Source organism: Xiphophorus couchianus, chromosome 13 (assembly GCF_001444195.1).
Source record: "Xiphophorus couchianus chromosome 13, X_couchianus-1.0, whole genome shotgun sequence".
In the NCBI taxonomy this organism is placed as follows: domain Eukaryota; kingdom Metazoa; phylum Chordata; class Actinopteri; order Cyprinodontiformes; family Poeciliidae; genus Xiphophorus; species Xiphophorus couchianus.
In genome coordinates this window covers 21,258,588-21,271,162 of record NC_040240.1, presented here as the reverse complement: position 1 = coordinate 21,271,162, position 12,575 = coordinate 21,258,588, and the positions used below count along the sequence as shown (strand labels likewise).

Sequence of the window (12,575 nt, the reverse complement as noted above, 5' to 3'; positions counted from 1 at the left end):
GATTAAGAAATCTGAGAAAGCAAGGGGTAATTAGCAGTCTTCTCTGTAACCACAGGTCTATGTTTCTATTGATAAGCACGCAACAATTTTCAGCTGTTTTAAATGTTTATTATAAAAACAGATAAAATCTTTAGGTGAAGTAATTGTTTTTATGTGAACTAAACAGCATGTTATCAGTCAACTTGAGGAAACAATACTTGAGGAACTTATATATAGATACAACAGAGAACTTACCTTTGTTTATTGAATTGATTATTATTTGGTTCCCACTGAGTGTGCCCTCAGTACTAATCATGAAAAACTTCTCTCCAAGGAGTAACAAAAAGTGTTAGATCCAGCTTTCTGGTTCCAAACTTTCTCTTTTATCTTGAAAACATTCCTTCTTTATAAAAAAATCTCATCCCTTTTCTTTCAACTGCAAACCACAGTGCTTCCCCTGTTGCAGGTGTCCTTGTAGCCTCCTGTTTTGTGGTTTTGGTATGAACCCACTTCACCTGAGGTCTGCCTTTTCACCTTAGCATTGTCCAACCACTTTCCCAGCATCCGATCTGTCGGCAGTCCCAGGTGACAAGCACCTGTAAACAAGAAGCCCAGCTGGCTCAGAGAGTAACAAGGAAGCACTGCGATTGGCTGCCTGGTGAGCAGGTCAAAGGGTGGGGTAGAGGGCTTTACACAGGGGACCAATTAAAAAAACAAAATGTGTTTAAGAGGACATCTGGGAAATGTGCTGAAAAATTAAGACACTTTTACACTCGTCTTTGATATCCAGCTCTTCTCTTCCTTTGGTGTTTTGTTAAATTAAACTCATTGTGTCAACAGTGAGAGGATGACCAATAAAAATATAACAAAATACACATGTGTGACTTCCCAAAGAATGCAGCAGTAAGAAAAACAAACCGTCTTTTGTGCATCCAAATTGTTTCTTGCATGCCTGGCAAGTCAGCAATAGACTGACTTCATGAAAGATCTGGAATGTCCCAGGCAGAATCCAGAACTAAATCTAACAGAAAATCTGCAGCATCTCCCAAAGAGGGATGTGGACGAGATATTTTACTCACAGACCGATGGGGATAGAGAATCTTTCTGAGGTAGAGTGGGCAAATATTGTCAAGTTGAAATGTACGACACTGATTGACTCAAAGGTGGGATACTGGAATTACTGGCAATCCATTAGTTTAAAATCAGGTTATTGCAGTTTTCTCTTTTTTTCCCCCCCAATTTCTCTATATTGTCCAGATTCTAGGGTTCTTACTGCTGTTCTATTCTGTGGGATGTTTTGGGACAGATTTTAACCTAAAAGTCCTGGTTCATGATACAATGCTCTGCAACATTTTCAGAAGCCGATCAACAACATCAGAGATCCTCCAACATACCCAACAGGTTCTATATACTAATTCTTCATTTTGTGTTGGACTCACCTGAAGTGTTTGTTATGTGAAAGTTACGTTTTAGGATCATCTAATTCAATTGACACAATATGTGAAAGCACTTTCAGTATTTTGTGCAAAAAAAAAACAACCAAGAAATAAATATTCATTTAAAAAATGTGAACATATTTTAGGTCCAAATGTCACAAGTTTCAAACTCAAATCATTTTATTGTTGTATTTTCTTACAAGGCACCACAGGTAGACAAACATAAAACACTGATATGTTTACAAAAAGACAAAATAAAACAGAAAAGACAAACATGGTGAGGACAGTGATGCACCTGTCATGGCAGCTGAACCACAGCAGGTGCTTTTCTCTTCTTTCTCTGTACACACTGAGAAGCCCAGCTGAGGTGGAAAACTGAACAGTAGGGGGCACTGCTGAGCTTTAAAGCAGGGATGATGAGAGGATAAAAGTTACAGAGGAGAATAAAGAGACACAATCAGATCCTGTTTTTGGCTTGATATCCAATTTGAAAAAGGAAAGAGATTTTCAGATTGGCTTTCAACAAGAAAAGATGCATACATTTATGTTTTCAATACCGTAAGAAGCACATTCAAAATGTTCAGAGCAAAAAAAAAAAAAAAAATATGCACAGACATACTGAACTCTGAGCAACCAGTAAGTTTATTTACAGAAGACAGAGAGGGAGCCAAAGAACATAAACTAGCTTAAAATGCTGCAAACAGAACAGTATATGAACAAAACTGTCAACACAGAACTGCAACCATTTGAAATAACACACAATACTCCCACTCATTACCAGCTTTCCACATCAATTATGCTAATGAGTTCAGTAATGCTCCTGATTCCAGCTAAGTTTATAAGTAATGTTTTACATTCCTATTTTCGCAAGGCTATTTGCTTTAAAGTCTTCAGACCTGCAGCAGCATGCAAACCATTCAATTTGGTCTAAGTGGATTCTTTTTGTTGGATTTGCCTGTGACATTTCCATTTGTTTTACTCACTTTTTATTGCATTTATTTTACAAATTTAGCAGAATTTCTGTGCAGCCTCTTTGATACACTTCCAGTCCATGACATAATTTCTTTTTTTCTTATAAAGCTCGTCACACCCAATTAGCTTTATTATATACACTGGGAAAAATTCAAAAATCTTAACATTTTAAAGGATATGCCAAGTTATGCATGAGAAACCCCTTTCAAAAACATTTTGACCAATAATAATCTTCTGATATTGTAGTAGAATGCACTTCACTTGGGAGTGTTTTTTTAATTGAATTGTTAAAATGTTTTTAATGCTGCTCAAGAAGCATCTTTTTTTGACAATAAAGAGAGCATTCTATTTTAACAGTTGCTGAGAGACAACCATACTGCATTGTTTGTATTGATGAAGTCCTTAAACTTCAAAAGGTCAGATTCATCTGGTTTTTATGTGTGACTGTAAAGGTTTAATGAGAAGCATCTTTATGTTTTTAAGCATATTAGCACCTTTTCTAATATCAGTTTCTCTCATCAATTAAAGATTTTTTTACACCCTTTTATGCCATGGAATTCATTTAATGTTCTGTTTCTTTTTGTTTTCTCTTTTTTGATTAGGATGAAACTTAGAAACTTCACAGCCAAGCCTTTTGCAGTTTTTAGGGTTTGGAAATATTTTCCCTGGATTAGTTTTAGATTGTATCAATAAAAAAAACACTAAATTTGGGTTTTGCATTTCTGAAACTTTTAGCATTTTGAGGTCACAAACGGCTGCTTATTAAGATACCAGCTAATAATTTTGATCAACTGTTTCTGAAAAAATAAAAACTTCACAATATACAGTTACACACTGATAACTTGCTTTGTACACATGAAAAATATCTCTATTTCCAAAAGAGAACAAGGCATTTGTTAAAATATATGTGTACATATGATGACACTGCTTCTTTATGAGTTCACCATCCTGTTTCTCACTTCGTTCTGCTGGCTGGAGGCCTGAAGGATGCTGGTCTCATCTTCATTTCTGTAAACTGGATGGAATGGTGTTCTCCTTTCCATGACTTCCAGATCACACCCTAAGACACAAACAGAGGAATAGTCACATGCCATCGTACAATTCTAAGTATCAGATGGCTCATACCTTCCCTATATAATTGTTTACATTTTATATTGTATGCAAAATTGTTCAAAAATTAATCTTCCATGTAAAAAAGGGAAAACTTGTCTGTAGCTATAGCTGCACAAATAAATCTCTACAATGTAACAGATGCAAAATAATAGTGTGCTCCTCTCAGATTCAGTGCTCTTTTTTAGCATGTAGTACCAGACATTTGTTCATATATTTAGTTGAATTAATGGGAAGTCTTGTTTAGATTTGAACCTGTGAATTCACATTTGATGTGACATCCTATAAATATTTCAGTTCCGTTTACAGAGTTAGCAATATTCTATTTACTGTACAATTTGTCTGATGTTGCTACCTGATGTTTGTAGTCAATTCCATAACGACCATTCAGATTAGCTTGATGGCAGTTTTTGTACCACCAGCCGCCTTGATAAGAAATGGCACAGCGGGTGATCCACGGTGCCGGATCCCGGTCTTTGGTGGAGAAGACGCAGTTGTTGTGGTAACTAAGGGAGTCACCTGAAACCAGGGAACATGAGAAATTGAATAGGTTTCCTTTCATGCAGATCATTCAGTCAGGTTTTGGGAGCCAGTATGACCAGGAAAGCTTTTGAATTTCCATTTCACCTGCAGTGCCGCTGTATCCACCCACACTCAGTTTGTAGTTCCTGGTGGACACCTCAAATGTTGAATACTTGGCGAACACCTGCTCGCTTCCGTCTCGTAGGTCGACCCGTAGATTCATCTTCGTCATCTTAGTCAAGTTGTGAATTTTTTCAAGACCTAAAAGCACGAAATTAGGCTTGCTTGAGACATTCAAGATTTTGTCAAAAAATGCATTTCATTTATCAAAAATAAAAATTACATTTACATCACAATGTGGTGACTGTAACGAGTGACACAGAGAATGGTTGGACATTTCTGAATACAGATGTAATTAAGACCTGGTGGTCAAACCAGGTAAAATATGGAGACATCAAACTTTTTCCCTTGAATATCAATACATAATTTTGAGGAGCATGAAGGGTAAAATATTTAAATTTTTAAAAAATCTAACTGCAGTTGAATCTTCATGGTTGAATCACAGCAAGAAAGTCATAGGCAGATATCACTATTCACCATCAAGATACAAGTGATACATCTTTTAATTGATTCAGTTACTAGCAAAATTGGAATTAAAAAAGTAGCTTTTGCATCAAATATCACTACTTGATAAAAATATGATTAATCAAAGCTCCTATTTAATTGATTTTTAATTGCATCCTACCACAAATATTTAAAAAATTGTGTACATTTGTCAATGAAAAGTGATAATAAAATCTTCAGCTTGAGTTAAAAAAAAACTATTACTGTAGATTACAGAAACTTTTTAGGATTGTCTGTAAGCTGTCAAGCATTCTGACCTAATACACATTTCATTACTGTGAAGAGTTTCTCTCACCAAGCCAGAACTCTCCACTCAGATCTCCAAAGCCAGAAACATAATCCTTCCAACCATTGTAGAATTCCACCGAGCCATCCTTCCTCCTCTGGAAGACCTGGACACGGGTCAGAAACATAAAGAAGGGGAAACTAAATATAACAGAAGGAAATCTTCCTGATTCCTGAAGTTTACAGTTCTGACTGTACCATCCAACCGCCGCCGTCGGTCTCCATGTCACAGAAAATGTTCATCGACTTGCCAAGTTTCCCCTGAGGGAAGATCTCCACCACATTTGAAGAGACAACACCGTTCAACAGTTCCTGAGAGCAGTCAGTTGGGAATGGGAACTTCAGTGTGCCTTAAGAGAAAGAAGTTTGTAATGAGATAAACTTTTTATCAGTTAATAATAAGGACTTTTACAATAACAGGAGGTACCAGTAGTGAATTCAGTGTTGCTGCTGGCTGCCAGCTGTCCTCCCCTTATAGACCGTAGTTCCACAATGTACAAAGACCCTGGATGCAGTCTGGTCAGCTCGAACTGTGTTAGGTCTGAGCCTACAATAATTTCCTGTCAGAATGTAAAACATCAAGAGTTATCAGCAAAAGGATGAACATGCCTGTTATAAAGAAGAAAACTGGGTAAAAAAAGGTAATATTTTTAAAACTATAGACTCAAATTCCAGGGTAAGTTTGACATTTTATACAAAACTGTAATTGAAGGGAATGCCATATAATAATATAGTACAGTACAGTAAATCTCATTTTATAGAAACTAAAATGTAAAATAAAACACAAAAAGGCACTTGTACACTGACAGTTTTCCTACCTGTGGGCTTTCACCTTTGATCCTATAAACCAGTATGTATTTATCCACTGGCTTTGACAAAGGTATCCATGACACAACAGCACTCCGAGGGGTCACATTGATGGCCTTTAGATCTTGAGGTTCATTTTGATCTTGCCCTGAGCCTGCAGAGCCTGAGTAAGTTTCATTTTCATGATTGATTATTGTCTTCTAAATGAAGTATTTTATAATTAAGAAAATACAAGGTCTGGCTTAGAAACATATTTCGTGCATGTGTCTGAAGGTGCGATTGGTTGCTGACCGCTTTTGGTGGTAAAGCTGGTTGTAGCTGGTGAACTCTCCACGTTGCCCAGCTGACTTCTTACAGTGACAGTGTAGGTGGTAGATCCTTCAAGACTGCTCAGCTGCTGCTCAGCTGCGTTTCCTGAAACTGTAACCCTCACTTCTGATCCTACACAGGGAAAAAAGCACAACCATACCAGTTTCAAGCATGCATTTTAGGCCCATACAACCTATAAATATTTAAAAAAACAATAAATAAATACATAATAATGGTCATTAAAGCCCTTTCGGTAAAGAAAGCCATTTGCAACCATGCCTCTCTTATCAAAAGAAAGTTTGTGCCACCTATGGATGGTCAACATGAAATCTGCATTCCCATTCTCTGATGAACTACAGTTATTTGTGAGATCTTTAAGCCTGATTTTAAGTGCTTTTAATGTTTAAGTTACTAATCAGGTTTGGGTGTGACTGATGGATTTGAACTCAGCTTTCCAGAACATATGACCAACAACTTTCAACTCATGACTTTGTAATGGGGTCAAAGTCATAAAATCATTATTTGAAAAGCAGATAAATTATGATCAATGCCTTTTAAAACAAAAAATGAATGCAAGAGAATTTTAAATTCAAGCTACAGTTGCCAAATAAGGAAGAACACATACAAATGTTTCAGTCTGACACTATCAGGACTTACCTGTACCTGAGCCATATACAATGGTGTACTTATCAACAGAGGCAAGAGTTGGACGCCACAATAATAATGCTGTGGAGTCAGTCACATTGACTGCTTGTAGGTCAGTGGGTGGGTCAGGCACTAAGAGTGACAAAAGTGGAGATAATAACAAAATTATAAACAAGAAAATTCAGTATTTTCCTAAAGATACAAAATTCCACATACAGAACACAGTCTGGATTTAATCAATCACACAAGCTGTTAGAAAGCATTAAACTAACCTAGCAGAAAATTGAAATAGATTCAGACTGACACTCATAAAAGTACCGACTTGTGAATTTCACACAGTCCATTTATTGTCAAGAATTTTAAATTGGAACACATGTTGGGTCGGCATTAATGAAATCATCATGTCCCACAGATTATCATTTCAATGTTCTTATATACGGTATTTGAAATTAATTATTGCCATCCCCTTTTTTTAACTCGCAGAACTCACGTGTCATGACAGTATCTTTAATTGGATCACTCTCATCCAGTCCCAGGGTGGAGACGATGGTGACTTCATAAGAGGATCCTGGAGACAGTTGAGATAGATCGAGGGTGGAGTCCCGGGAGCCTACCATTACTGACACTGGCTCTCCTGCGAGAGACAAAATAAGGATTAACAATTAGTTGGGTTTTTTTTCATGTAAGAAATCATGTGGTGAAGTGAAGAACAGTCAGATTCAAGATTGTTTTCAGTCATTTTCTTGTCTTACCCTCATCTGCGTGAGTGTAGGTGACTTTGAAACCATCAACAGAACTTTTTGGTTTTGTCCATGACACTGTCATAGAGTCTTCAGTTACCTCGCTGAACATTATGTTGGATGGAGGCTCTGGTCCTGGAGGACAAAAACCGCCAAGAGTAAAGGTACATTAAAGCAAGGAAGGTTGGGACAAACAGCAGAATATATAACTTAGTAAGACAAATTCAGAAACACATATAAGATCATTTAAAAACATCAATAAAGGAATGCAAAGAAAAAGAGAATTTAACAAAGAAAAAGGGGGAAACGGATAAATGGATTATGCACAAAAGACCAAAACTCGTCTCAATCATATTTATCCATTCACACATTTTCTTTTGGTAATCCAGTAAGTTTGTGTGTATATATGTACAGCACAAACATATATACAGTATACAAGTTATACACAGACAGACAGTAACAAATTCAGGCAGATCATGGCTCCTGGGCAGCAGAAAAGGAGAGAATGACAACTTTATGAATCTTTACAAACACAGTAATTAGCAGGTCAGTCAATTCCTGAAAACAGAAGCATTGCAGGAATGAATGATAAAGACACACAGGGAAGAAGAAATTATTTTTACGTTATTAAAAAGGGAACAAAAACATATATTTACATATTAGATGAGTACAATAACAAGCTTGAAATGAAGGATCATGTAAAAAGTGTTAATGGTATTTTTTTGTCATTGTGATATTTCTCTTTTATTTAGAAGACAATTAAAAACTGGAACTGGACCTTTTTTAAAACTTACTGAGGCCCATATTTAAAATACTTTAAAACAACACTACTCTACCAAGTAAAATCATGAATTTATGACAGACATAACCTGAACCTGAACAGTTTTTACCTTTTGACACCCAAAATGGTTTAACCTCAGAGTAACTTAACTCATTTGGTTTTCTTGCATTTAAAATACAAATGTTAAAGATAATAGACCAAATGTACAATGACCAGCTGTGGTCTTACCCTGGTTTGGGTGAGAGATGAAGGGGTGTCAGTGAAGCAGGCTGTTAGCTTACCCTAAATGAGAGAAGACCAGAGCAGCAGTGAATAAATGGAGTTATGGGGTGACTGTTTTTGATGTCATCTCAGCTGATGATCGCATAAGATCAGTCAGGTTGAAAAATGGGTCAGTCAGGACAGAAACTATTTACTAAGGTTTGGATAGCTAGGCAGAAATACAGAATGCGTACAGGTGTTCCTCAAAGCTTACTACTAGATCCTTGGAAGGTTTACATTTACACTTTTATTAAAACGTTATGAAAACTAGATCAATATAGAAATGACATTGAAAGCACTGAATTTGCTTTCAAAGCAAAATAAAATGTTTGCTCCAAGAGATTTGTATATATTATCAATTGTTTCAAAGATAATCATAAATATTTAATACTGATCATCAAAAAGTAAATATTTGACAATTTGTAGTTTCAGAAAAAAATCAATCTTGCAATTTCTGGAGTGTTAAATGACAATTTATAGCAATGACTTCTGAAGGATGACATCAAATAACTCAGATTTTATTGTAAGATGGGTAGTGATTATGATGTAGTCATTCATGAATATGCGTATCTCACATATTCATGGAAGCTGGAAAATTAGTGTACAACAGCAGCACTTACACAAAACATTAAACAGACTATTTAACACCAATGTGTTCAAAAATAATAGGAACAAAAAAACTGGTTATGTAAGAGTGAACATATGTTCACATGACGGACACAGGACGGCAAACCAGACACAGTTTACAAGAGTACAACACACTTATGAAACAGAAATGTAGGGAGCATTTGATTGCAAGCAGATGTATCCAGTGGTGGTCAAGCAAAGTGACAATTGACGTGATGCACTGTGAAGACATGACACAAATAACATTTAATAGGTTGAAACTCATGGAAGGTTCTAGATTGTAAGAGCAAGAGTGACTCTTTGGATCAAGACTTGACAAAAATAATAGTGAGGTGGTTCTTCTACCTGTCACCATTGTTAGTACCTGTACTGATGACAAGCTTGTGCAGTCTGGATAGAATGCCGGGACCTTTTCCAAGCAAGGTTATGGTGTACTCCGTCTGAGAAGGTAGATGTTCAAACTGGTGGGAGCGAGCAGAACCAGGCAGCACTTGTCTGAAGCTTTTCTCCCTCTCTGTTGGTTTGTCCACTCCACCTTTTTGGGTAATTGGGACTTGAAAATCTTTAGGTACTTTGTTATTGTCCTCGTCACCTCCATTTTCTGTTGAGAATTCTTTGGTGTCTCGATCTTTATCTTGTTCATTTTCCTTCTGTTTTCGGCTTTCATCTTTATCAACCTCTGTTCTACTTATAAGAAAGTCTTTGTACTTCCCTTCAGGCGAATCCCACATCACTGTGAATCCATCAGAAGTCTGGTTTGTCACATCCACAAAGTTCAGAGGTTCTCTTTCGTCCCCAGAAGAAGAAACCTCAGAAGCAAGACTTTTTGTCCCGTCAGTTTCAGTATCAAAAACAGTGTTTACAATGGGATTTGTTTTTGGAAACTCTTTCTTTTGTATTCCATCAATACTTTGGGAACCATGATGCTCACCTATAACAGTTCTGGATATGGGTTGTCTATTTGGAAGTGTGACAGGTTTGACAGAGATGCTACTTTGATTTGTGGCACCAATATCCCTGTCGATATCATGTCTCTCTTTGATGTCAGAATCTATTGGTGCTTCTAGTTTGATCAGGACATCATCTCCATTATCTGACTCCTTCGTTTGTTTGTCAGCACTGGTTTTCTGTTCATGCATAAGAATATTTTGTCTTAATATGCCATTTACTTGTTCACGTGATTGATTACTTTGCAGGCCAGGGCTAAGCCTCTGAGTATTTAGGTTTTCTGACTGTGATTCAGGATTCTCACTGGTACTGTCTTTTCCCAGTTCATTAGTTTTGACCCGAGGAGTAAGAGGGCCTCCATTTTGCTTTTTCCCTATGAAAGGTCTGCGTATCGGACCTCGGATAGGATTTTGGCGACGCCTCCAGTTCATGAATGTTTTATTTTGCACAGATTCACCATGTTGGTGTGGGTGATGAAGGTTTGGCTGAAGGGAGGAAGGTGCAACCCTTCCCCTGGGGATGTGAGTGAACTCATTTGACATGCTGGTTTTGGGGAAACTTATCCCGACTCCTTCTTTTTCTTCAGTTATAGGCATAGGATCAGATAGTACAGATTCTCTAGAATGAGATGTGGAATTTTTTAATAATTCAGTGGGAAGCATCTGTTGTTTCAAGGTATCTGCGTCAGGATTTATAGATAGGGAGGGTTGAGTCAAAATCTTTGACACTGGTCGGGTTCTGTTTTGAACATTTGAAAGCATCCGACGTGGGTATATACCCTTCAGAGGGAGGCGACGGACAGAGAAATGTCTACGTTCTGACGGCATCTTTTTCTGGCTTTCTCCCACCCCAGAGGTTACTTTTCTGGATATTCCATCTGGCTCTCTGTTTTCATCTTTCACAGGACGATTTCTTTCCAATGAGGGTGTTTTTCTTGAAGCAGACAAAGATGGTGAAGATGATACATTGTTTGTTTCTTTTATTAAGGTCTGCCTCAAATGAGGAGGAGAATGGATGGGAACTTTCACATTTTGATGGCTTTTGTTTCGAAGCAAGTCGAAGTTGGGATAAAGGCGACGTATGGACCCTCGTTTTGGATCACCATGGTAGAAAGGGGAACTTTCACTTTCTTCTGAACTTGATACTTCACTATCCTCAGTAAGTGCAGAGTCGGAAGTAGAATCCAATTCATTGCTTCCATTTAAACCTAAAGCATCCATGCTGGTTGAGGTGGGTAATGGTGAGGGGAGTGACACAGATGATTTTTTTGAGGAAGGTGATAGTAATGACAGGTGTGAAGATGACGTTAAATCTGTTGGTGAGGAAAGTGATTTTGCATCAGGGGATGATGTCTTGGTGGGTGATAAGTTGGATGATTTTGCAGTTAATGATGAAGTTGTTAAGAGTGAAGGAAACCCCTTTAAAATCTGTTTTCTTACCATTTCTGCATCAGCTGAAAGGTTTAGAGGTCTTGCTAGGTGAACTGAAATTGTTGTGATATTAAGATCATCAAACGTTTGAGTTATTAGTTTGTGTAAGGGGTCTTGTGGCAAATCAAGGCCCTTCTCTTGATTAGGAGGCATTTCTTCTTTACTAGAACTTAAAACATTTTCTCTCAAACCTATCCCATCCTCTTCACACCCATTGCCTCTGTTCTTTAAAGGGAATCTGAAGTGAGTTACCTTAATTTTATTCATACATTTCTTCTCCTGGCTTCGGATATTCCCAGTTGGCTCGGAAGACACTGAATTAGTATTATTTTTAGTCATGTCAGCATCTGGTTGTCCTTTTGAGCCAGTGTAGAACAGTTCCTCTGAGCTACTTTCCTTATTTGGTTCAGACGGGGGCGACGAAGGTTCAAAGTCTTTTCCAGGGATTACAGCTGGACTTTGGTTACCACTCCTCTCAGAGCTTAATGTCTCTTCACTCTGGTCTGCCACAGACTCCCGGATGATATGAACATCTGCTTTAGATTCATCAATTTCTTTTGATTCACCTTTTTTCAACACCACTGGCATTTTGTGTTTAGAATCAGGTAAAAAACGTCTTCTTCCAGGCAAGACTCTGGTTGCATTGGGACGGAACAGCCCTGGCTTTGTCACCATAGGTCTTCTTGTTTTGGGTCTGGCACTCACAAAAGATGAGGAGTCTCTGCTTTTGCTGCCAAGGTCTTGTCCTGGTGCTTGAGTAACCTGCATGGTCAAGTCCTCAATGGTAGCCCTTAGGAAAGTGGTGCCTAAAGATGTGAGAGCAGTGATCATTTGGATTAAGTGTTAAGGTCATCATATGTTGCAGTAATCCAGAAGATGTCATATCTAATAAAGGAAGAAAAGCATGTTTTAGCAGAAATTATAACATTTTAAAGACATATTTAAGAAATATGCAAGATGTTTGCCAGTTTTACACAAACAAGAAATGAAGGCATGTTGACGAAGAACCTGCAAAGAGAAAATTAACACATAAACAATGTTTTCCCTGGACAGACTTGGCGTTTGTTCCTCTGGTGAGAAGAAAATATCCACACTGAGC

General features: G+C 37.5%; 1 protein-coding gene across 3 annotated transcripts in view; it reads right to left on the bottom strand.

The window, feature by feature from the left end:
• Nucleotides 1-2,039: 2,039 nt before the first annotated feature.
• The window catches only part of LOC114156090 (tenascin-X-like), a 58,003-nt gene continuing 47,467 nt past the window's right edge, over nucleotides 2,040-12,575 (bottom strand). The window contains exons 9-20 of one of the 3 annotated variants that reach the window (XM_028036302.1): nucleotides 9,463-12,282; nucleotides 7,442-7,564; nucleotides 7,180-7,323; nucleotides 6,702-6,821; nucleotides 6,027-6,176; nucleotides 5,747-5,898; nucleotides 5,356-5,488; nucleotides 5,127-5,278; nucleotides 4,939-5,035; nucleotides 4,125-4,280; nucleotides 3,853-4,016; nucleotides 2,040-3,447 (exon numbers count right to left, since the gene is read on the bottom strand). In XM_028036302.1, the coding sequence (XP_027892103.1) occupies nucleotides 3,343-3,447; nucleotides 3,853-4,016; nucleotides 4,125-4,280; nucleotides 4,939-5,035; nucleotides 5,127-5,278; nucleotides 5,356-5,488; nucleotides 5,747-5,898; nucleotides 6,027-6,176; nucleotides 6,702-6,821; nucleotides 7,180-7,323; nucleotides 7,442-7,564; nucleotides 9,463-12,282 (4,316 nt within the window). In that variant the 3' untranslated portion in view covers nucleotides 2,040-3,342. Of the gene's footprint in view, nucleotides 3,448-3,852; nucleotides 4,017-4,124; nucleotides 4,281-4,938; nucleotides 5,036-5,126; nucleotides 5,279-5,355; nucleotides 5,489-5,746; nucleotides 5,899-6,026; nucleotides 6,177-6,701; nucleotides 6,822-7,179; nucleotides 7,324-7,441; nucleotides 7,565-8,438; nucleotides 8,493-9,462; nucleotides 12,283-12,575 lie in introns of those variants that run through there. The other 2 variants (XM_028036304.1, XM_028036303.1) reach the window with 2 other exon arrangements.